General features: G+C 44.0%; 1 protein-coding gene across 2 annotated transcripts in view; it reads left to right on the top strand.

Moving 5' to 3' along the window:
* Positions 1–12,341: 12,341 nt before the first annotated feature.
* The window catches only part of LOC137236857 (uncharacterized protein CG1161-like), a 282,206-nt gene continuing 270,928 nt past the window's right edge, over positions 12,342–23,619 (top strand). The window contains exon 1 of one of the 2 annotated variants that reach the window (XM_067759894.1): positions 12,342–12,801. In XM_067759894.1, coding sequence (XP_067615995.1) covers positions 12,706–12,801 — 96 coding nt within the window. In that variant the 5' untranslated portion in view covers positions 12,342–12,705. The remainder of the gene's footprint in view (positions 12,802–23,619) is intronic. The other variant, XM_067759893.1, reaches the window with a different exon arrangement.

Raw genomic sequence — 23,619 nt, 5'->3', positions numbered from 1 at the left:
TTCTGTATCAATGATTTATATGAAGGAAGGAGCATATGGAGTAATGCCTTGGAGCATATTGTGTTTATTCTTAAACTTTTTGGTAAGTACTTAAATGGGTAATTCTATACGACAGCATGGCACTGCTAATACGCGTCCAAAAATATGGAGAGAGGTGTCAAACGACGCGTCTTGACATCGGTATTAATAATCCGAAGGCGGAACATTTTACTGTTTCAAGAGATATTAACGAAAACCCGAAAAATTACCCGTAGGTCCCTCCGAAACCGGGGGTGGGATTCAGAGTATTTTTGCTCAGAATACTTTTCGGTAATTGTTGGCGGGTGGAGAAATAACACGTATTTTAAGCTGTATTACCTTGTAAAATTCATTTAATTCAGGTGTAATTCTGTACAAAGGAAACGATTAACTTATATTGCAATTATATGATTGTAAATCTAATTATAAGCGTGGTCGTGGTCGCTAAAATACTTGTGCTGCTTGTCCTCCTTGTTCAACACTGCCAACGAAAAGAAAGGGAAAAGGCAAAGGATCTAATGCAATGCCTTAACATCAGTTGAACTCGTGTAGGCGATTTACTTGACATACAGACACAAGGTTGCAAGGGTGTACTGGTTTGTTGCGCGCTAACATTCCCCCTTCCGTGAACTTCATGCTCTGGCGTGGGGTTCACCGATTTCAGATCGAATCGCGCAAGTTTCACCACGGGGCGGGTGACCAAGCTGCTGGAGGTTTTGACCACTGCACTCCTGACTTGCCCGTCAGCGCTGCGTATGACATCTAGTACCCTTCCTCTTACCCATGTGTTCCGCTTTGTGGTCTCGTCTACGATTATGACGATGTCATCTGGAGCGATTGGTATTTCGGGGGTATCGAACCATTTTGCACGTCTGGTTAGACCCGGTAAGTATTCACGGAGCCGTCTTCTCCAAAATCGGTCGCCGGCATTGCGAAAGCTTTCGTTCAGCTGTGTAAGAAGACCTACGTCGATGTCATCCTTTTCTCTTATGCCGCTGGAATTACCGAGAAGGAAATGCTTTGGCGTCAGAGCCTCGCTTTCGTGTGAGTCAAGCGGAATATATGTTAGTGGTCGCATATTGATGATGCTCTCAACGTCAGCTAGGGCAGCTCTCAGCACTTCTTCGCGCAAACCACCTTTTGGTAATATGTCCATCAAGACTGATTTCACCGAGCGAACCATGCGCTTCCATGCCCCTCCCATATGTGGCGCTGCTGGTGGTATAAAAGACCATTCGATTTCAGGATATTTTTGCATAATAGCGTCAGACGATATTTTCTTGATCTCTTCCGCCAGTATTGGACTGGCGCCTCTAAAATTGGTCCCGTTTTCGGATAGAATTCGCCTGGGAACGCCTCTTCTGGCAATAAACAATTTCAGAATGAGTAGAAATGAGTCAGTCGAGAGTGATGGCGCAAGCTCAATGTGAACAGCTCGAATGTTCATACACGTAAATATAACGCCCCACCGTTTCTCATGCCTTCTTCCTGCCATCACGTCAAAGGGTCCAAAATAGTCAACCCCTGTGTATGCGAAGGGGTGAGTAAATGCTGCAAGACGATCTACCGGAAGTCTGCCCATTTCTGGTGGATTTGGCGTGGCCCGTTGGTTGCGACATTGTTGACAGACCTTTGCAACCGCTCTCACTAATGCACGTAATCCCGGAATGCAGAATCGCTGCCTCATCTCATTTACCACTATCTCGTTGTGATGGTGATGGAATTTGCGGTGGTAGAAGTCTGCGATGAGATTTGTAACGCTGTGATTCCGCGGGAGAATTATCGGTTGTTTTAGATCTGATGGCACTCCCCTTGCTTCCTCGATTCATCCCTTTACGCGCAGCAGACCGTATTTATCTGTGAATGGAGAAAGTTTGTAAATTGAGCTTTTACGACTTACCCCGCCGGTTCTCAGTTGATTGAGTTCTTCGCTGTAACATTCGCGCTGGCACATACGAAATATCAGAAGCTCGGCACTTGTGCAAGTCGTATCGTACAGCAGCATCTGAGTTATAGGGTTTTTAATCGGATCTCTTATAGTCAATCGAAGAAATCGGAGAACGCACATCTGTGCTGAACGTAGTTTCTCCCATTTTCTGAATATTTTGGGATCTGGTGATGCACCCTCTTCAACCGAGATGTCAGCTGCTATGTGCTGTATCGTTTCCAGGGTGGATTGCGATTGTTGTATTTCGGATGTGTGCCAGGAAGTGTCCGGTAGTCTCAGAAAATCCCGTCCCGTAAACCATCTGTCGGCGCTGTTAACGTCGAGTTTGGGATTCCACTTAGTGGCGTCGTCCGCGACGTTGTGCTTTGATAGCACCCACCGCCATTCGTTGACTTGTGATTCTTCTAAGATTTCGCCGACGCATACGGCCACAAATTGGTGGAACTTTCTGGTGTCAGACCTTATCCAGCATAACACGTCCTTCGAATCGGACCAGAAGATACGACGGCTAATATGTATAGAGATCTCTTGTTGTATAAATTTAGCAAGCCGAAGCCCAAGAATTGCAGCCATCAGCTCAAGCCTCGGAACAAACAGCGGCTTCAATGGGGCGACTCTGGTTTTTGATGCTACTAGGCTGCACTGAACTTCGCCGATTACGTTGGAACGCAGGAATGCTACAGCCGCGTATGCTGATATACCGGCGTCTACAAAAACGTGCAGCTGGTTGTCGTCACTACGGCTCGCCAGGAGATAGCAGCGTGGAATTTGGATGTCGTTAATGTATTTCAGCTTACGCACCCATTGCCACCACGCCGATCGTTCTTTGTTATGCACGCCCTCGTCCCAAGCCACCCCTGACCACAAAACATCTTGCAGAACTGCCTTGGCCTCGATCACAAAAAAGCCTAGCAGACCCAAGGGGTCGAATATCGTCATCACCACTCGGAGCATTTGCCTCTTCGTTGGTATGCTTGATTCATCAAAAATATCCGGCTTGAAATTATGTTTGAAGGTTAACTCGTCATTGTTCGGCAGCCCCCACATTCCGAGAACCTTTTGGGATTCCGAACCTGGCTCGTCAAAGCACTTGTTTATGGACTCTGATCCTCCCATGAGTGCCTGCACGACTCGCGCAAAATTCGACAGCCAACTCCGCATCTCGAACCCGCCTTCACCGTGGATGTGGCGGACATCATTAGCTAAGCGAATCATCTCATCTTCGTCGTCTACGCTATGCAGCCAATCGTCTACAAATGTATTTTGAACGATTGCTGTCACTGCTAAAGATGGGGAGCAAGACGCTCCAAACGTCATAACAGTCATAGTCAAAACATCAGGCCGCCGCCTGGTATCGCCATCCCTCCAAAGAAACTGTTGCGCCACCTGGTCCTCTTTCCTTACATGTATTTGGTGGAACATTTCACGGATGTCCTCGCATATAGCCACCGGTCGTTCACGAAACCTCATTAAGACACCCACCATCGATCGTAAGAGGTCAGGGCCTGTAAGCAATACGTCGTTCAGGCTTGTGTTTTGCACCTTGGCCGCCGCATCCCATACGATTCGTCTCTTATTTTTGTTAACATTCATGACGGTGAACATTGGTATGCACCAGGACTTACCTCCTTTAGTGACTTCGTCGGCGGAAAGCTTTCGTACGTACCCTTTGTCGATGTAGTGATTCATTTTCTCCATGACGAATTCTTTCAATTCGGCGCATTTTTTCATCTTTCTTTCAAGACATTGAAGTCGATGATAAGCCATTTGGAAGGAGTCGGGTAAATCAATTTTGTCGTATCTCCATAAGAGGCCAGTTTCCCACCTTTTTTCGTATGGTTGATATTTGACTGTATTCTGCATTATGGTATATGCGCGTTCGTCTGCCTTTGACCTGAGCGGTTTGACGGTGGGACTGGTACCTATCGATTCTATGGAAAAATATGTTCTCATCAAGCTGTCCACTTGATTATCTCGCGTACAGGGGCATACGTGCAACAAGCTTTCCTCTACTGGATGATCGGAATTTTTATGGCCATATACCGACCAGCCTAACTTGCAACGCGCAGCTACAAGATCATCACCCTCGACTTCGTGTACCTCTATCGGAATGGAGAGCTTTGTGTTATCCAAACCTATCAACAAACGTGCTCTGCAATTAGTGTATGGTACAATAGGCAGTGGTCTCAAGTGATGGTGCTCTGCCAGCTCTTCGGCGTTTAGAGATTGTTGCGGTAGTTCTAGATTAGTGATGGTGCGCACGCAACGCATACGGTATCGCGTTGAGTTTTCTCCTCTGCCAGATATTTCGCAGCCTACAAACTTCGAGTTAGCCTCTTGTTGAGTGATATCGCCTGTCCATCTCAAACAAAGTTCTTCGCTGGGACCGTCAAGCCCCAAGTGCTCGGCCAAGCTATTATCCATCAGTGTGCACGATGCTCCTTCGTTGATGAGGGCAAACGTCTCTAAAGTCCATAAAGAGTCACCGGAATGTAGCGGAAGATTGCTCTCTTGAATTTGCGCTGATGGAGTAGGACTATGGGCCCGTCAGTATTGTTCACCTTGCTGTTGTCAGCTCCAGATGATCGACTATGTAATAGTGGGTTGTGGGCCATTCTACAACCGTCAACTCCGCACTCTTTCTTGGATGCACAGCGCCGAAGCAAATGCGTTTCGAAGCAACGGATGCATAGTTTTTTGTCCCTCACCACCTGCCAACGTTCATTTCTGCTCTTTGTCTTGAAGTTTTGACACTCGGAGAGATTATGATCGTTGCCACACAGATGACAGAGAGGTTTTGTTCTAGCATGCCCTTTGGAATCACTGTCGTGAATGAGGACTCTTTCTTTGTTGCCCCTTCGTCCCGCTTTTTCTTCCCCAGTCGTATAAGTGGGAGAGCTAAGTGGTGTCACTTGGCTGGCGCACGATGCTAGGCCGAAAAGCCAATCATCAAATGCTATAATGTCGACGCGAGCCGTGGTCATTCGACGGCGACCCCAATCTAGTTTCATATCCCCTGGAAGTTTGGCCAGCAACTTATTTATCAACATTGGATCATTAAGATAGTCGCTAAGACCCAACGCCTGCATCGTTGCCCTATAATTTTGAACGGCCAGAGCGAGATTGATTAGGGTGTGTCAGTTTTTACTGTTGGCATTTGTCTCAACTTGCGCTGAAGTGTATCGTGTTTTACATCGGGTCGCCCGAAAAGCATGCGCAATGTAGCAATGGCAAGGTGAACGGTGGAGGGGATTAGTTTCCCTCTCACAGCTTCTAGAGCCGCCCCGCGTAGTGACTTTTGAAGTCGAATTAGATTTTCCTGTTCAGTAAACCCACAACGTTCAGTTGATTGCTCGTAGTTCGTGATGAAGAGCGGCCACTCCTCTGCTTTTCCAGGGAAGAGTGGCAGATCTTTACTAAGCACGTGTCGTGCTGCCGCTTGAGATGGTGTCAGGCTTACGTCCAGATTGTACCGAGGCTGCGTGTATAGACCACCCCACGTGCTGTCGCTGACGGGCGCTAAACCTCCATGTGGTTGCCCGGAACAGCCGTGCACTGGTGAGACGGGTTGGTATGGTGCGGCAGCGCCATATGTTCCTATATATGCAGTGCCCACGTTAGCCTGTGATGTATCGAATGGCAATTGCGATGCATGCTGGTCGTTACCCCTTTGAATGGATGTGAAAACGGTACTATTCGGTCCGTGACGGCTCTGACCGTACACGCATCCAGATGGGTGAGCAAACGTTGAGTTTAGCTGAGGTTTACCAATATATGAGGGTACATTATTATAAAGAGAAACTTGGTTATGCATCATATGTGTGCTAGTATAACATGGCTGTTGATTTATGGGTACACCCAGGCCTCCGAGCCCGGCATGTAGCGATGTGTATGGTGACATTTGGTAAGCACTATTCGTGGAAAATATTCCGGACACACTCCCTGGTATTGTGGTAGCAGGTGTTCCAATTGATAAATTACCCCCCGTAACATGTGATTGCGGATTACTGCTGCATGCACCAATAAGCGGAGGTGCATCACTACCAAGGGAAACTTCGGAATTTTGCAAGTCATTCATGGCATGTTAGCAAATGGCGGATGCGTAAAAACAATATATTTTCCACAACGTGCTTTCGTTTGTCGTTTTCCACAAGTATTTTAGAATGCTGGCGGGTGGAGAAATAACACGTATTTTAAGCTGTATTACCTTGTAAAATTCATTTAATTCAGATGTAATTCTGTACAAAGGAAACGATTAACTTATATTGCAATTATATGATTGTAAATCTAATTATAAGCGTGGTCGTGGTCGCTAAAATACTTGTGCTGCTTGTCCTCCTTGTTCAACACCGCCAACGAAAACAAAGGGAAAAGGCAAAGGATCCAATGCAATGCCTTAACGTCAGTTGAACTCGTGTAGGCGATTTACTTGATATACAGACACAAGGTTGCATTTTGAAGTAGAATAAATTTGCAACTTTAGGTACTCAAGGGTGTACTGGTTTGTTGCTCGCTAACAGTAATAGTCTAGTTGAGGGGTCGACTGCTAATACGCTACCAAAAATATCGAGAGAGGTGTCAAACGACGCGTCTTGACATCAGTATTAGTAATCCGCAGGCGGAAAAATTTTAACGCGTTCAAAAGATATCAACGAAAAACCGAAAAAAAAACCCGCGGGTACCTCCGAAACCGGGGGTCGGATCCATAGTATTTTTGCGCAGAACACCTTTCTGCGTTGGCGGCCTTCGGCCGCGCTTATAAAAAATAACCCTGGGCTACGCCATGCCAAGTCCGGGTGTGTGGTATAACCGTGGCTACCGGCACGGTGATGCACAATTTTTTTTGTGGGTACAAACACAACAACAACCACATGGAAATCGCCAACTTCAACTGCAAATATCTCCGAACAGAGATAAAAATTTTTCTTTTCCGCTTTCGGATTATTGTTCTCTAGATTAATACGCGTCTTTTGACACCTCACTCGATATTTTTGGTAGCGTATTAGCAGTCGAACCCTCAACTAGACTATTACCTTATTTTTTTATAAGCGCGGCCGAAGGCCGCCAACGCAGAAAGGTGTTCTGCGCAAAAATACTACGGATCCGACCCCCGGTTTCGGTGCTACCAGCGGGTCTTTTTTCGGTTTTTCGTTAATGTCTTTTGAACGCGGTAAAATTTTTATTTTCCGCCTTTGGATTATTAATACCGATGTCAAGACGCGTCGTTTGACACCTCTCTCGATATTTTTGGTAGCGTATTAGCAGTCGACCCCACAACTAGACTATTACCGACCGCGCTTATAAAAAATTACGGCAATACTGGTATAATATTTCTTTTCCGCCTTCGGATTATTGTTGTCGATGTCAATACGCGTCTTTTGGCCGGCCGCGCTTATAAAAAATTACGGCAATAGTCTAGTTGAGGGGTCGACTGCTAATACGCTACCAAAAATATCGAGAGAGTTGTAAAACGACGCGTCTTGACATCAGTATTAATAATCCGAAGTCGGAAAATAAAATTTTAACTCGTTCAAAAGATGTTAACGAAAAACCGAAAAAAGACCCGCGGGTACCTCCGAAACCGCGGGTGGGATCCATAGTATTTTTGCGCTACCGCCCCGGTGATGTACAATTTTTTTTGCGGGTACAAACGCAACAACAACCACATGCAAATATCTCCGGACAGAGATACAATTTTTCTTTTCCGCCTTCGGATCATTGTTCTCGAGATTAATACGCGTCTTTTGACACTTCTCTCGATATTTTTGACGCGTATTAGCAGTCGACCCCTCAACTAGACTTTTACCAAAATTACCCTGGGTGGGTCCAACAGCGGTTTGGACTTATCCGGTAAAAGTCTAGTTGAGGGATCGATTGCTAATACGCGTCAAAAAATATCGAGAGAGGTGTCAAAAGACGCGTATTGCCCCCGACAACAATAATCCGAAGGCGGAAAAGAAACATTTTATCTTTGTCCGGAGATATTTGCAGTTGAAGTTGGCGATTTTCATGTGGTTGTTGTAATGTTGTACCCAAAAAAAAAAAACAAATTGTTGCATAAGTGTTTGGGCGGACATAGTTTCGGGCTCCAAACCGGTGTTAGACCCACACAGGGCAATTTTCTTGGCAGCGATTTAGTTTAGCACCCCCCGAGTTCGGGGTTAAACTTGGTATCAAATGAAAGAGGGAGTTCTCCCGATCACAAATATATATAACTTAAAGTGCGCGGACTTATAGTTTACGAGTTATTTGATGTTAAAGTTTGCAAATTTAGCAAATTTCTATAGCACTTTCACTTACAATTTACACATCTTTCAAAACCTTTATGCTCATAAATATCTATATAAATTGGCAACGATACACTTAAATTTCATTTTAGTATATTTCACATATAATTCTTGCATTGTTTTTACTTAATTTAAATGTTTTTATTAAATAAATCGCGCTTTTGTAGCAACATTCACATTTATGTATGTATATATTTTATCGATGACATTACAAAGCTGTGCTGCCACATCAACAAAGAAAAAACAAATATAAATTTTAACGTACCACCTTTCAGTTAATGAAAAAGGAAAATATATATTTTTACTACTATGCGGAAGGACATCACCGTGGCGGTAGCCACGGTTATACCACACACCCGGACTTGGCATGGCGTAGCCCAGGGTTATTTTAAATAAGCGCGGCCGAAGGCCGCCTACGCGGAAAGGTGTTCTACGCAGAATAACTGTGCATGGCGGAGCCGGTGTTGGATCTGCTAACATAACAATAAACATAAGAGTTATAAGGTAATATGCGGAAGGACATCACCGTGGCGGTAGCCACGGTTATACCACACACCCGGACTTGGCATGGCGTAGCCCAGGGTTATTTTAAATAAGCGCGGCCGAAGGCCGCCTACGCGGAAAGGTGTTCTACGCAGAATTACTGTGCATGGCGCAGCCGGTGTTGGATCGGCTAACATAACAATAAACATAAGAGTTATAAGGTAATATGCGGAAGGACATCACCGAGGCGGTAGCCACGGTTATACCACACACCCGGACTTGGCATGGCGTAGCCCAGGGTTATTTTAAATAAGCGCGGCCGAAGGCCGCCTACGCGGAAAGGTGTTCTACGCAGAATAACTGTGCATGGCGGAGCCGGTGTTGGATCTGCTAACATAACAATAAACATAAGAGTTATAAGGTAATATGCGGAAGGACATCACCGAGGCGGTAGCCACGGTTATACCACACACCCGGACTTGGCATGGCGTAGCCCAGGGTTATTTTAAATAAGCGCGGCCGAAGGCCGCCTACGCGGAAAGGTGTTCTACGCAGAATAACTGTGCATGGCGGAGCCGGTGTTGGATCTGCTAACATAACAATAAACATAAGAGTTATAAGGTAATATGCGGAAGGACATCACCGTGGCGGTAGCCACGGTTATACCACACACCCGGACTTGGCATGGCGTAGCCCAGGGTTATTTTAAATAAGCGCGGCCGAAGGCCGCCTACGCGGAAAGGTGTTCTACGCAGAATTACTGTGCATGGCGGAGCCGGTGTTGGATCGGCTAACATAACAATAAACATAAGAGTTATAAGGTAATATGCGGAAGGACATCACCGTGGCGGTAGCCACGGTTATACCACACACCCGGACTTGGCATGGCGTAGCCCAGGGTTATTTTAAATAAGCGCGGCCAAAGGCCGCCTACGCGGAAAGGTGTTCTACGCAGAATTACTGTGCATGGCGCAGCCGGTGTTGGATCGGCTAACATAACAATAAACATAAGAGTTATAAGGTAATATGAGGAAGGACATCACCGTGGCGGTAGCCACGGTTATACCACACACCCGGACTTGGCATGGCGTAGCCCAGGGTTATTTTAAATAAGCGCGGCCGAAGGCCGCCTACGCGGAAAGGTGTTCTACGCAGAATAACTGTGCATGGCGGAGCCGGTGTTGGATCGGCTAACATAACAATAAACATAAGAGTTATAAGGTAATATGCGGAAGGATATCACCGTGGCGGTAGCCACGGTTATACCACACACCCGGACTTGGCATGGCGTAGCCCATGGTTATTTTAAATAAGCGCGTCCGAAGGCCGCCTACGCGGAAAGGTGTTCTACGCAGAATTACTGTGCATGGCGCAGCCAGTGTTGGATCGGCTAACATAACAATAAACATAAGAGTTATAAGGTAATATGCGGAAGGATATCACCGTGGCGGTAGCCACGGTTATACCACACACCCGGACTTGGCATGGCGTAGCCCATGGTTATTTTAAATAAGCGCGTCCGAAGGCCGCCTACGCGGAAAGGTGTTCTACGCAGAATTACTGTGCATGGCGCAGCCAGTGTTGGATCGGCTAACATAACAATAAACATAAGAGTTATAAGGTAATATGCGGAAGGATATCACCGTGGCGGTAGCCACGGTTATACCACACACCCGGACTTGGCATGGCGTAGCCCAGGGTTATTTTAAATAAGCGCGGCCGAAGGCCGCCTACGCGGAAAGGTGTTCTACGCAGAATAACTGTGCATGGCGGAGCCGGTGTTGGATCTGCTAACATAACAATAAACATAAGAGTTATAAGGTAATATGCGGAAGGACATCACCGTGGCGGTAGCCACGGTTATACCACACACCCGGACTTGGCATGGCGTAGCCCAGGGTTATTTTAAATAAGCGCGGCCGAAGGCCGCCTACGCGGAAAGGTGTTCTACGCAGAATTACTGTGCATGGCGGAGCCGGTGTTGGATCGGCTAACATAACAATAAACATAAGAGTTATAAGGTAATATGCGGAAGGACATCACCGTGGCGGTAGCCACGGTTATACCACACACCCGGACTTGGCATGGCGTAGCCCAGGGTTATTTTAAATAAGCGCGGCCGAAGGCCGCCTACGCGGAAAGGTGTTCTACGCAGAATTACTGTGCATGGCGCAGCCGGTGTTGGATCGGCTAACATAACAATAAACATAAGAGTTATAAGGTAATATGAGGAAGGACATCACCGTGGCGGTAGCCACGGTTATACCACACACCCGGACTTGGCATGGCGTAGCCCAGGGTTATTTTAAATAAGCGCGGCCGAAGGCCGCCTACGCGGAAAGGTGTTCTACGCAGAATAACTGTGCATGGCGGAGCCGGTGTTGGATCGGCTAACATAACAATAAACATAAGAGTTATAAGGTAATATGCGGAAGGATATCACCGTGGCGGTAGCCACGGTTATACCACACACCCGGACTTGGCATGGCGTAGCCCATGGTTATTTTAAATAAGCGCGTCCGAAGGCCGCCTACGCGGAAAGGTGTTCTACGCAGAATTACTGTGCATGGCGCAGCCAGTGTTGGATCGGCTAACATAACAATAAACATAAGAGTTATAAGGTAATATCAGCTCGTTCACGAATGCAAAAAAGAGCTTTTTCAAATTATTGGTAAATAAAGACTAGAAAAGTTAAAGATATATATACATCAGATGAAAGATATTTTTATAAGTTATTTTTCGATTCTGCACCGTTTCCGTTTTTTAGATGTGGCAGCACAGCTTTGTAATGTCATCAATAAAATATATATATACATAAATGTGAATGTTGCTACAAAAGCGCGATTGATTTAATAAAAACTTTTATATTAAGTAAAAACAATGCAAGAATTATATGTGAAATATACTAAAATGAAATTTAAGTGTATCGTTGCCAATTTATGTAGATATTTATGTGCATAAAGGTTTTGAAAGATGTGTAAATTGTAAGTGAAAGTGCTATAGAAATTGCTAAATTTGCAAACTTTAATATCAAATAACTCGTAAACTATAAGTCTGCGCACTTTAAGTTATATATATTTGTGATCGGGAGAACTCCCTCTTTCATTTGATACCAAGTTTAACCACGAACTCGGGGGGTGCTATTCTAAAATTTTCCCATTTTCTTTACTTAATTTTCGTCAAGCGAAACAAAAAATATGAGACAACAAATTACGAAAAATAGGAAAAGACGGAATGGCCGAGCCCAAGAAATAATACATTGGCAAATTGTAGTTCTGCCCGACATGTTCAGCTGGTGTCTTCTATTATCTATCCTTGTTGGTTAGACGCTTTTAAATGAAAAAGTTGATTGTTGCTCCCTCTTAAGATTGCCTTGAGCGCGCCTCACAAATCACTAAAGAAGATTGTGCATTGACGAGTTCAAAATTGCTTCGTTCTGCGCTCTACGTCATACTGGACTGCCTTAGCGAATGAAATAAAGAGAGAAAAAAAACAAGAGCTAAAGGAAAATGACGTAAAAATTGCACATAAAACAATGTTTACATGCGCAATGCGTCACCTTCTATTTTTCTATTATGAGCGCACCTATTATCCCCCCAAATCACATGTTATTTTTGTACCACCTTATGAAAACTTTAATTCCGACAGGGCCACAAGAAAACCACAGATGGTCGTCAGTGAAGAAAACTGTGGTAAACAAAAGTTCGAAAATAATATATATTCAATCACAAGAGAAGTTCAAGATTCAATATATAAATCGTCAACATTCGTTTAACCTATTATTGTAAGGGATTTACACACATCCCTCGACTATAATAAAAAAGGAAAAATATTGTGCTACGGGTTTTTACTTTGCGACATTTGCTAGTTGATTAGGCACGTCTAAATGATGATGCAAGTATATTAACCTCATACGTATGTTAACCTGGCGCTTTAACTAGAGGCAACTTAAAAGTCTTCATACAATTCATGCAATTATATACTTCTGTATCAATGATTTATATGAAGGAAGGAGCATATGGAGTAATGCCTTGGAGCATATTTTGTTTATTCTTAAACTTTTTGGTAAGTACTTAAATGGGTAATTCTATACGACAGCATGGCACTGCTAATACGCGTCCAAAAATATGGAGAGGTGTCAAACGACGCGTCTTGACATCGGTATTAATAATCCGAAGGCGGAACATTTTACTGTTTCAAGAGATATTAACGAAAACCCGAAAAATTACCCGTTGGTCCCTCCGAAACCGGGGGTGGGATTCAGAGTATTTTTGCGCAGAATACTTTTCGGTATTAGTCTAGTTTAGGGGTCGACTGCTAATACGCTACCAAAAATATCGGGAGAGGTGTCAAACGACGCGTCTTGACATCAGTATTAATAATCCGATGGCGGAAAAATTTGGTAATAGTCTAGTTGAGGGGTCGACTGCTAATACACTACCAAAAATATCGAGAGAGGTGTCAAACGACGCGTCTTGATATCAGTATTAATAATCCGAAGGCGGAAAATAAAAATTTTAACGCGTTCAAAAGATATTAACAAAAAACCGAAAAAAGACCCGCGGGTACCTCCGAAACCGGGGGTCGGTTCCATAGAATTTTTGCGCAGAACCTTTCTGCGTTGGCGGCCTTCGGCCGCGCTTATAAAAACAACCCTGGGCTACGCCATGCCAAGTCCGGCTGTGTGGTATAACCGTGGCTACCGCCACGGTGATGCACAAATTTTGTGGGTACTAACACAACAACAACCACATGGAAATCGCCAACTTCAACTGCAAATATCTCCGGACAGAGATAAAATTTTTCTTTTCCGCCTTCGGATTATTAATACTGGTGTCAAGACGCATCTCTGGACACCTCTGGCGTATTAGCAGATGACCCCTAAACTAGACTATCACCCTATATCCACGCAACAACATATCTACGCAAAACACTTATGTTCACAATTTTTTGTGTGGGTACAACAACATGACAACAACCACATGAAAATCGCTAACTTCAACTGCAAATATCTCTGGACAGAGATATAATATTTCTTTTCCGCCTTCGGATTATTGTTGTCGATGCCAATACGCGTCTTTTGACCTGCCGGGCTTATAAAAAATTACGGCAATAGTCTAGTTGAGGGGTCGACTGCTAATAGGCTACCAAAAATATCGAGAGAGGTGTCAAACGACGCGTCTTGACATCAGTATTAATAATCCGAAGTCGGAAAATAAAATTTTAACTCGTTAATAAGATGTTAACGAAAAACCGAAAAAAGACCCGCGGGTACCTCGTTGTTGTTCTTGTTGTTGTAGCGATAAAGTTGCTCCCCGAAGGCTTTGGGGAGTGTCATTGATGTGATGGTCCTTTGCCGGATACAAATCCGGTACGCTCCGGTACCATAGCACCATTAAGGTACTAGCCCGACCATCTCGGGAACGATTTATGTGGCCACATTAAACCTCAGGCCATTCCCTCCCTCCCTACCCCCAAGTTCCATGAGGAGCTTGGGGTCGCCAGAGCCTCGTCTGTTAGTGAAACAGGATTCGCCGCGGATAGGTGAGGTTGACAATTGGGTTTGGAGAAGCTATATATTGCGCTGGCAACCTGAAGGGTTGCGCTACACAGCCCCTTGAATCTGGTATTTTAGTCGCCTCTTACGACAGGCATACCTACCGCGGATATATACTGATCCCCTAACCCGCTGGGGGACTCCGCGGGTACCTCCGAAACCGCGGGTGGGATCCATAGTATTTTTGCGCTACCGCCCCGGTGATGCACAATTTTTTTTGTGGGTACAAACGCAACAACAACCACATGAAAATCGCCAACTTTAACTGCAAATATCTCCGGACAGAGATACAATTTTTCTTTTCCGCCTTTGGATCATTGTTCTCGAGGTTAATACGCGTCTTTTGACACTTCTCTCGATATTTTTAACGCGTATTAGCAGTCGACCCCTCAACTAGACTTTTACCAAAATTACCCTGGGTGGGTCCAACAGCGGTTTGGACTATATCCGGTAAAAGTCTAGTTGAGGGATCGACTGCTAATACGCGTCAAAAAATATCGAGAGCGGTGCCAAAAGACGCGTATTGCCCCCGACAACAATAATCCGAAGGCGGAAAAGAAAAATTTTACCTTTGTCCGGAGATATTTGCAGTTGAAGTTGGCGATTTTCATGTGGTTGTTGTAATGTTGTGCCCAAAAAAAAAAAAATTGTCAGCATAAGTGTTTGGGCGGACATAGTTTCGGGCTCCAAACCGGTGTTAGACCCGACCAGGGCAATTTTTTATAAGCGCGGTCGAAGGCTGCCATTGCAGAAAGGTGTTCTGCGCAAAAATACTATGGATTCCACCCCCCGTTACGGAAGTACCCACGGGTAATTTTTATTTTCCGCCTTCGGATTATTAATACTGGTGTCAAGACGCATCTCTTGACACCTCTCGCGTATTATCAGATGACCCCTCAACTAGACTATCACCCTATATCCACACAACAACATATCCACGCAAAACACTTATGTTCACAATTTTTTGTGTGGGTACAACAACATGACAACAACCACATGAAAATCGCCAACTTCAACTGCAAATATCTCTGTACAGAGATATAATATTTCTTTTCCGCCTTCGGATTATTGTTGTCGATGTCAATACGCGTCTTTTGACACCTCCCTCGATATTTTTTGTCGCGTATTAGCAGTCGACCCCTCAACTAGACTTTTACCAAAAATATCGCGGGTATTTTAGAAAGAAATTCTGTGTTTTTTGCATTCTTCAGGACTAAAATATGATAGTTTTAGTACTTTTTTCACATAAACTAGTAGGTGAATATCGATGGACCTTTACAGAGATTCATCATTTGGGTATTTTTGGTGTTGGCTTCCATAAGTAAGGCAGTGCTAACTACCTGATTCCCTATATGCGCTTCAAGGGCGATCTTAAGACCACAATAGAGGTGGACGGTTGGCGCAAGAGTGCTCAAATGGCGTACGAGGCGATACATGTGTACACAGATGGTTCGAAAGTAGTGGCAGGAGTAGGGTCTGGTATACTGTGCTGATCCGGAAATAAACAGATCCTACAGGCTGCCGGATTACTGTAGCGTTTTCCAAGCGGATATAGTAGCCGTAACCAAAGCAGTAGAAATCCTGGAAGAAAATATCCCAAGCTGCAATTGTGTTAACTTTTATATTGACAGTCAAGCAGCAATTAACCTCGAATAGCACAGCATCTAAATGCGTGCTAGAGTGCAAGCAGTCGCTGGAGAGAATCGGGACAGGGAGAAGCATACATCTATATTGGGTCCCAGGGCATATGGGAATAGAATAGAATAAAAAGGGCGCATCCCTTGAAGCTTGCTCCGTAGACGCCCCAATTGGACTGGACGAAATTAAGCGAAGGCGAGAGGTGCACATGTGTGATGTGACTGCCATAAAAAGCATAACGCACAGGGTACAGTGGTACGAAGTCCGCATTTATAAGCCTTACAGCGGATGATGCCAAGGCGGTCCTTAATACGCAAAGAATCCGGGTAGGATGGGTTTCCTGCCGAATTAGAGAGCTCAAGCAAGAGAAACGCTGTTATACGTGCTGGGGCTACGGGCATATAGCTCAGAAATATAAGGAGAGTGTAGATAGGTCTAGCATATGCAGGAAATGCGGCCGGAAAGGCCATAAGGCTGCAAGTTGCGAAAACGCTCCGAAATGCGCGCTATGTGGGGGACAACATTCAGCAGGCAGTTTTAATTGCCCACAACGAGAGGGCAACAAAATGACTGTCTCATGAGGGTATTGCAGCTCAATTTAAACCATTGCAAGGCAGCCCAAGAACTATTATCCCAAACAGTCTATGAAGGAGGATATGACATAGTGGTACTTTCTGAACAATACAAAAATCGCCAGGAGCAGGGTTGGCACTCAGATTCGGCAGGGAAAGCCTCAATTTGGGCACCAGGGAAATTTCTCCCACAGGAAAATATGACAACAACGGTAGCAGGATTCACGTGGGCAAAAATCAACGGCATATACGTCTTCAGTTGCTATGCCCCTCCGAGCATAACCATAGCCGAGTTCGAAGACATGATATAAGGTATCACCATTGAAGCACGAGGTAAACACCCGCTTTTAGTGTGTGGAGACTTCAATGCATGGTCATCTGTGTGGGGAAGTAGACGAACCTACGAAAGAGGGAGAGTTCTTCTCGAAAGCCGTACTTCTTTGTGGCTAGAACTCCTAAATTAACCAGGGATATATACCTTCGATACAGGTACCAGACGGTCCGTTATAGATCTCGCCTTCGCTAGCAGCGAAATAGCAAGACGAGCAAAATGGTCCATAAGCAACGTCTACACACACAGCGACCATAAAGCTATTAGCGTAGAGCTGCTCGAAACTCCACTAACGGTAGCAGCAAGACATCGACAAAGTAGGAAATGGAAACAGCACCTTTTCGACCCACAAATATTTGACATTATCTGGAAGGACGCCATAGTACGAGAATCGCATGCGGAAGACCAGTCGGTTCAAATCACTAAGTTGCTATGTGTGGCATGTGATGCTGCGATGCCCAGAAGTCGCGGAAAAGCACAGCGCACTCCGGTATATTGGTGGAATGACGAAATCGCGGAAGAGCGTAGAAAATGTCACAAAGCACGAAGAATAGCGCAGAGGGCACGCTCATCACCACGATATGCGGAGTTACACAGCACCTATGTCGCACAAAGAAAGGCACTTAAAAATGCCATAAAAAAGAGCAAGAAGTTATGCTTAAGGGAACTGTTGGATAATGTCGACCTAGATCCTTGGGGATCAGCCTACGGAACTGTGATGGCCAAAGTTAAAGGACCGATATCACAGCAACCTACGTGCCCGATAATGATGAATACTATCGTTGAAACACTTTTCCCGGCGCCAGATTGCTGGACTTATCGAAGCGAGGATCTAGAAATTACGGAAATTTCGCAAATTACAGAGCAAGAGGTGCTGGACGCTGCAAAAAGAGTTGCTGATAACAAATCCCCAGGATATAGCCCTTAAAGCCGCGATCACAACTAGGGCTACATTATTTACTAATCTTTTTAATGCCTGTATGCAAGAAGGCGTGTTCCCTCGCCCGTGGAAACGACAAAGACTTGTCCTATTGCTGAAACGTGGTAAACAGCCGGACCAACCATCCTCATATAGGCCACTTTGTATGCTGGATTCCCTAGGGAAGATTTTCGAGCGAATAATTAGCGAGCGGCTACAGCTGCCTCTAGAAAGACCAGATGGCTTATCGAATAGTCAATATGGATTTCGCAAATCAAGATCCACCGTAGATGAAATACAAACAGTCGTCAATATAGCTAGAGAAGCTATATCTGGAGGTCAAAAAAAAGGAAGTTCTGTGCACTGATTATGTTGGACATCAAGAATGTTTTTAACACTGCGAACTGGATGCAGATAATGGCAGCGCTGCAAAGTTTCGGCACACCAGCTTACTTACGCAGAATAATAGGTAGCTATCTTAAAGACAGAGTACTTCTTTTTGACACGGATCAAGGAGCAAACGAGTACAAAATCACTGGAGGCGTCCCACAGGGATCTGTTCTCGGTTCAACGCTTTGGAATGTAATGTATGACGGGGTGCTAAAGATTGATCTACCAGAAAACACGCAAATTGTGGGATATGCTGATGAAATTGCAGTGGTAGTATTGGCCAAGAATCTGGACCTGCTCAGCAAGCAAGAATAAAGGAATGGCTGACCAATACGGGACTGGAGTTGGCTAGCCGGAAGTGGTATTAGTAAGCTCCAAACGGTCGGCGAACTAGTTAGTCTTAACTGTCGGGGATCATCAAATCACTTCAAAGGATTCCTTAAAATACTTAGGAGTGCACATTGACTCTAAGTTAACTTTCAAAGAACACTTCAGGGCGGTGGGGGAGAAAATGACCAAAGTTAATGGAGCACTTATGCGAATAATGCCTAACATTGGTGGTCCGAGCGAAGCTACACGTCAGCTGTTGACCACAGTAACCAGCTCAATAATACTATACGCAGCACCAGTGTGGTATGGATCTAAACGGACCCATCAAAAATATATATTAGCAGCGTACCGACTTGCTTCTTTAAGAATAGTAAGTGCTTATCGGACGTTGTCCGACGACGCGATCCTGGTTCAAACCCGGAAAATCCCAGTGGACTTACTGGCAAGCGAAATGGTCGATCTGTATAACACTAATAGCGAGTGACCATCTGAAGAAGACAAGAAAAGAACAAGGACACAAACAATAGCTAAGTGGCAAGAACGGTGGGAGGCCTCGAGTAAAGGACGTTGGACTTTCACGCTAGTTTGGAACGTAGCTCAATGGAATGAGCGGAAGCACGGCGAACTGAACTACCATCTCACGCAGATAATGAGTGGACATGGCGGTTTCAAAGAGTATTTATGGAAGCGTAGGATAGAGGAAGATCCTTATTGCCCAATGTGTACCACGGAGTTAGAAAACGCAGAACACGTCATGTTCCACTGCCCCCGTTTCCACGAGGAAAGACTCGCCTTGCATGGAGTATACGGGGAGCAACCTACCACGAGAAATTTAGTATCATATATGTGCAACAGGAAAGAGTGCTGGACAGCAGTGAGCAAAATAGCATTTATAGTAATGACACGCTTGATGGATGCTGAGGGGGAGCGGAGAGAAATGCGCATGCGAAGCAGTGGCGATTAAATGGACACTCAGAGCAAATAGCGGGAACCTGGACGCAGGGACAACAGTAGGCTCTTAAAAAATGAGAAATGTGGAACGCCACCCTGAAGTAATGCGAAAGATGTGCCGGGGTGGGCGATGGTTCCAAAACGGGGCTTTTTTTTAGTCTACGGACACACGGTTGCTGCGACGGCAGCAATTATGGTGCATTAGGCATTTTTCAGCCTACCCCGCAAAAAAAAAAACGAGGTGCACATGATCGACCAAGCAGGAAAGGGTTCAAGCGCTGAGCTGTAAAGTGTCGAAGATTATGTGTAGGTCTTACAACCTTAGACTAACAAAGTTGCTTCTGTCATTAAAAAGAGAGGACTGTAGACTCATGACGGGTATTCTGATTGGACACTGCTTTCTGGCGTCGCATGCCTTTAAGTTAGGCTTGGTCAGTGATAGCAGATGTAGAAAGTGCGGGCTGGAGGAGGAAACTATCGAGCACGTTCTGTGCTCGTGCCCTGCGCTTGCCAGGCTAAGACTCAGATCTAGAAGCAAGTGGCTTAAGTCCTAGGAAGCTTCTAGTATTTGCCAGGGGACGGAGTTATTTTATAACATAGGTCCTGGTTTTTGATAGGCTTTTTCCTTACATTTATTTTTTTTTTTTTTTTTTCCGTTTGGTCGTTAAAACAAACTTCTGGTAAAACTACGGACTTATTCAGTCTATGTGAGGTACTCATGGACCGGCCAGTTCAACCTAACCTAACCTAAGGCAGTGCTAAACTATTACGTTCCAATACTATGTATGTTTAATTTAAATTGAAACAGGTCCGTGTTAAAACAAACTGTTTGTATTCACGTCATATCCAACGTAGGATTTTCGCCTGTGCAGCGCTACGAAAGACTCGAGGAATGTTTTTGTCATGCCTACAACAAGAACACCAAAACTGAGGTATTACACCTTATTTATGTAAACACTTCGCTAAAACAATGGAATTCTAAAAATAGTTACAAAAAAATGTAAATCCCTGTTGTTGTTGTTGTTTGGCCCTAAAAATCAGACCACTAAGTTAAGAGGAATGTTACAGTTATGGATTGTAATTTAAAATATATCAATCCGGTTCGATCGGATCAGTATCTTCTGGCTCTAGGCCGACTGCCAGGGGACTAGTATATTTATTTATTTATTAGTCTACAAATTTAACAATTAATCAGACTAAATATAATTATCCCGTGACATATTTTAGTAAATAATACCTTGTTAAGATTAGTAATACATCATGAATTCAACTGTCAGTAGTTTTTGGGGGATCTTCTTATCAAGTTTGTACAATATATGAGAAGGACATGTTTTACTTCCGACTCTCAACGAAAAATTAACAGCAGATGGCAATATCAATGCGTTTTTAGTATTATGATCACTTCCAAGTGGGGCTGTAAAACTTTTCATCAAACCGAAGCCAATTTCGGGACTTTGTCGGGACTATTTCGGGATCTTTTCGGAGCCCTTCCGGGATCAGTAAGTAAGTAGTGTAAACTCGCACTAGTCCTTTGTATCCATATTGCACTGACGTTAGGTGCCAATGGTATGCTGGAAAAAACAAAGTCTGTAATGACTTTCGTAGCAAGGTATATATTTTCCTTCTCCTATTTTTTCAGAGCGGTTAAAACTTTTACCCTCTTCTGACCGTTGAAAATACATTACTACCATTACAGATAGCGTACATCTTCTGTTTTTTTTTATTTACTTCACCTGGTGATTCCACCTTGGGATGAGTTTTAGCAGAAGTGAAATTGGGAAAGAATTCCGGAAAATATCGTCCCAGACAAACAGTTGGAGTGTTCATGTGAATCACGTATATTCCTACAACAATGATATATTATAGTTGGTTGTGTGTACATAAAAGCTTGTACAGGGAGGATTCGAAACGCGTCCTTTCCAACCGTCCGATAAGAATTGCTCGTTCTGCTGAGCTGCTAGCTTTTGGGTTGACCGGAATCAAATGCATTCCGACAGCATAAATAATAAAACTGTGTAATCATACGTCTAGGAGTAGGGCAGGATTGAGAACACGTCCTTCCAACCTCCCAATGCGATGACTCCAAGACTCGCCCGCTGGGACCACCAGTTCCCGTGCTGATCGGAATCTCATGCATTCCGACACCCCAAACGCTAGAAATCCTATTATTATTAAAATATATTTATAATTTGTAATAATCTAAGTTTTAGGCTTAAAACGCCGTAATAATAAATAAATAATAATAATAAAAGTAAAGAATTACCATTTCTTAACCCCATTTAATTTGTTGCGTTCCTCACACAAATTGTCATCCTCCTGCTAGGCAAAACCAACTACACCTGGTACCCAATGCTTACCCATGGACGTCCAGTCCCATGACCACAACAGAAATTGCGTCCTGGCCTCCCAACTTAGCCGTAGTCACCCGTCACTCACCCCAGAGTGACGACGTCTCCCCCGTTGCTGGGACAGTGTCCTGGGACGTCAAGGCATATCTGTCCGGTCAGGCGATGTAAACTTAGAAATTATCAACATCTACATCCCTCCTGTCACCTACTGCCCCAGTGAATACTGCCCTGACATCACCGCACTACCCACTGGCGATAATTGCATTATCTTAGGCATTCTAACCTACAGGCGGACAGCAGGGGTGAGCAGTTGGTGGACCAGTTGGCGCCTCCCAAGTCAGCCGGTTCTATGTACCGGAGGGACTCGGGATTTTTCCCGACCAAGGGCTGTCATTTCAGTGTAACCACATTTAATTTGTTGCGTCCCTCCCACAAATTGTCATCCCTCCAGCAGCTCCTTGCAGCGGAACTGCGCCATACTCTCCTGTTCCGGGAAGGTATCGAACCCAATCAGCGTCCGTCTCCTGACCCGGTCCTGAGAAATGGTTTTGCTGCGTTTGCCGGAAAATTATCTTTTTAGGACGGTCATACTCTTGTCAGTGTGTCACGTGCAAGGGATGGTTGCATCGGGCAGGTTGTTCTGGGCTAGATCCCAAAACCCGACGTCCTCGTAACTTTTATAAATCTTTTGTGGCTCCTTGCTGTTCACGCCCAAGGGCGTCCCGTAGTCTACACCTCAGCGCCCCACTACCTTCCAGCAGCTGTGATTTACAGCCTTTATCGCAGTAGGTAATTCATTATACATTTTATACCCTATGTATTCTAGGGTCTTCTTTGCGAACTCAGTTCTTACTCTAGGCAGTCTTATATTTTTGCAGTACCTAGTTTCATAGTTATGGATCTCATGATTATATTTTATTTTATTACTAAGGTAGCTCGGTAACATTCCCAATCTTGCATGGTGTATATACTTCAATGCAAAATAAGTAATTTACTGTTTTATACTGAGCTAATTCAACATATTCAGCATTATAATTTTTGTTGTTCTTGAATTGCTTTGTTTTGTGGTATTTGCAGTTTTTTAATTTGCATTTCATTCGCTAACAGTAGGATTGTAGGACAGTAGATAAAATGTGGTTCAATAATTGAACGATACACCAAAATTTTATGACGGTGGCTAACATGTTCTGTACATGAATCCTATTTTCTAAGCAATTTTTCTTTCAATATAGTTTATATGTTCGCCAAAATTTAAGTTATCGTCAATCAAAACTCCTAAATACTTCATTTCTTTTACTCTTTGAATTTCACTGTTTTTTACCTTCAAAGCTATATTGTTTAAATCGATGTGGCGTATGATGTTCGGATTTTTGCAAAATATTATGAACTTAGTCTTATCAACATTTAACTTCAATTTTCTGCGGCACAACCATTGGTATAAGGAGTCAAGATCTTCTTTTATTTTCTGCATAGCACAGTCCGCATACTTATCGCTGATGATGAGTGTAGGTTATAATTAAATTAAATTTATATATTATTTTGATCTTTTTAACTATTTTTTGTTTTACCAAATTCAAATAATGAAAATTTTTGATAACCGAAAAATCAATATAGAAAATTAAAATATTGCTAAAAGATATTAAAATTACAAAGTTCAAATTAAATTAAACACAAAGTTAAATAAAAATTATAAGAACCCTACATTACTCCCCCTTCCGAAGAATCGTTGTTAAACAAATTAAAAGTAACTTTCTTTTTGGTGTTAGTGTTAGTAATTTGTGCAACATCAATAAAGGCTGGTTTTAAACGATCAACAGCAATATTTTTTATTTCCACCTTGAAATTTT

Source organism: Eurosta solidaginis, chromosome 1 (assembly GCF_040869045.1).
Source record: "Eurosta solidaginis isolate ZX-2024a chromosome 1, ASM4086904v1, whole genome shotgun sequence".
In the NCBI taxonomy this organism is placed as follows: domain Eukaryota; kingdom Metazoa; phylum Arthropoda; class Insecta; order Diptera; family Tephritidae; genus Eurosta; species Eurosta solidaginis.
Note: the sequence above shows the minus strand (reverse complement) of the source record. Positions and strands in the feature narration are given on the sequence as shown.